We start from the raw sequence: 2438 nt of genomic DNA, 5'->3' as shown, positions 1-2438 counted from the left end.
TTTTTTTCTTCTTCCTCTCATTCATTCATTCATTTTTTATTTCTTTTCTTAATTAAGTTCCCGCACGTTTTTTTTGTTTTTGTTTTCGTTGCCCCCCGGCCAGGGGCGAAGGGGGAAAAAAAAAGAGCGCCCGACCCGCCGAAGACCGAAAGGAAAAACAAAACAAAAAGGCGAAGTGGGAATTAAATAAACAAGGCGTCTGGCTGTGAGTGGTGTGTGTGTGTGTGATCGCGCTGCCGCCGCCGTCGTTGTGGCTGCTCCGCGCCTACTCGGCCGCCGCGTCGCCGCCCTGGTCGTCGTCGTTCGCAGCAGCAGCGGCCGGCGCCGGCTTCTCCTTCTCGTGCCGCAGCTTCGTCCCCGACACGACGTCGTCGACGCGCAGGATCATCGACGCCGCCTCGATGGCGGTCTTCAGCGCCTGCACCTTCACCGCCGCCGGCTCCACGACATTCAGCACACGCGCGTCGACAATCTCGCCAGTGGTGCCGTCAACGCCCCAGAACTCGCCGTCGGGCATCGCGTGGCGTGCGCGCAGCTCCGTCACGGTTCGGATGACGTTGGCGCCGCAGTTGCTGGTGAGGATGCGCGGCACCACCTCAAGCGCCATGGCAACGGCCTGGTAGGCCGCCTGCTGCACGCCCGTGATGCTCTTGGAGCGCTGCATGAGGAACGACGAGACGTACATCTCCAGCGCGGCGGCGCCGTAGACCACGCGCGGCTCGAGGATGATGTTGCGCGCCACGCACATGGCGTCGTGCAGGTTGCGCTCCATCTCGTTGAGTGTGTCTTTGCTGGCGCCACGCAACACTATGCTACACGCCTTGCCGGTGCTGCAGCCAGTGATGAAGGTGAAGTACTCGTCACCGATCTTCTTGATCTCCATCAGGCCCGCGCGCCCAATGTGATCCTCCGTCAGTTCCTCCACGCGACTAACGATCGTCGCTCCCGTTGCGCGGGCAATGCGGTTGTTGTCGGTCTTGCGCAGGCGGCGGATGCATGTGATGTTCGCCTTGTACAGGAAGTGCGCTGCAAGATCGGAGGCGCCCTTCTCCGTGATGACGACGTCCGGCTTGAAAGAGATGATGGTGTTGCAGAGCATCCGTACGTAGTCCTCCTCTTGCTTCAGCAGCGCCTCCCAGTCCGTTGACTGCCCCACCTCGACGTTGATGGTCGTCTCCGGCTTCTTGTACTCGAGCGGGCAGTCGAGCAGCAGAATGCGCGGGTTCTCGATGTGGCGCCGCATCTTGGCGTGGATATGGTCCTTGTTGAACATGACGCCATCGAGCACGACGCTATCCGAGACGGAGCCACCAGGGATCTTCTCTACCTTGGCGTAACGCTTGATGTCCACCTCCTTCTGCCCTGTTGTCGCGTTCACTACCACCACCCGCTGCGTCGCCTCCACGGCCATCTTGCACATGAGATCGTCCTCGCGGGAGTTGTACTTTGTGCCGAGACACGCACGCACCACGTTCTCCAGCTGCTTCTTGTCGCTGGGGTCGATGGTGGTCGCGATCTTCTCAATCGCCGCAAGCGCGTCCGTCAGAGCGAGGGAGAGCCCCTTGACTATCTTCAGTGGGTGGATGTTGCGCTCCAGCAGCGGCTGCTGCATGCTCAGGATCTCACCCGTGAGCACAATGACGGAGGTGGTGCCGTCGCCAACCTCCTCGTCCTGCGCGCGCGCGAGCTCCAGCATGTGCTTCGCCGCCGGGTGCACGACATCGATCTCGCGGAGGATGCAGTTGCCGTCGTTCGTCAGCACAGTGCCGCCCATCGGGTCAAGGATCATCTTGAGCATCGCACACGGCCCCAGCGTGCTGCTGATGAGGCTGGCGACAACCTTGGCGGCCTCGATGTTATTCATCTGCGCCTTGCGCCCACTCTGGCGCTCCGTCTTCTGGTTCAGGACAATGATCGGCTGCTGTTGCTGCATCATTTTTCTTCTTGTTGTTGTTTTCCTTTCCTTTTTTTTTTCTTCGCGAAAACAAAACACAAAAAAACACTCAGCTTTAGTAAATGCAATGGCACCGTACACCCGCTGCTTACCTGGATCTTTTTTTTTCTCGCGGCAACGCGTACGCGGGGGAGGCACAAAAGACGATAGAAGGAGGAAGGGCTGAGCAAGGCGGAGAGCGCACAACAGGTATGTCTCTCTCCGCATCTCTCTCTCTCCATTATAATTACCACCCACAATAACNGCTGAGCAAGGCGGAGAGCGCACAACAGGTATGTCTCTCTCCGCATCTCTCTCTCTCCATTATAATTACCACCCACAATAACAACAACAACAGTTGCTGCTGCTGCTGCTGCTAAAGTGTGGGCGCCGCCTCAACCAGAGTGCGTCGCATCATACACGTAGCCCGTCACCATCCCTTGATGACAGTGAGCAATAGCACCGCTGTGCGGCCCGCACAATGAAAAAGCAGTGCCCCTTCCAA

General features: G+C 58.6%; 1 protein-coding gene across 1 annotated transcript; it reads right to left on the bottom strand.

The window, feature by feature from the left end:
* Positions 1 to 265: 265 nt before the first annotated feature.
* Positions 266 to 1936, bottom strand: DQ04_15611000 (putative chaperonin/T-complex protein 1 gamma subunit; the record flags this gene model as incomplete). Its single annotated transcript, XM_009317340.1, has 1 exon — positions 266 to 1936. The coding sequence occupies one exon, from the start codon at positions 1934 to 1936 to the stop codon at positions 266 to 268; it is 1671 nt and encodes a 556-aa protein (XP_009315615.1).
* Positions 1937 to 2438: the final 502 nt, after the last annotated feature.

The sequence above is a fragment of the Trypanosoma grayi genome (assembly GCF_000691245.1).
Source record: "Trypanosoma grayi strain ANR4 Tgr_1561_V1, whole genome shotgun sequence".
Lineage (NCBI taxonomy): Eukaryota > Euglenozoa > Kinetoplastea > Trypanosomatida > Trypanosomatidae > Trypanosoma > Trypanosoma grayi.
This window is presented reverse-complemented; position numbering and strand designations above follow the sequence as displayed.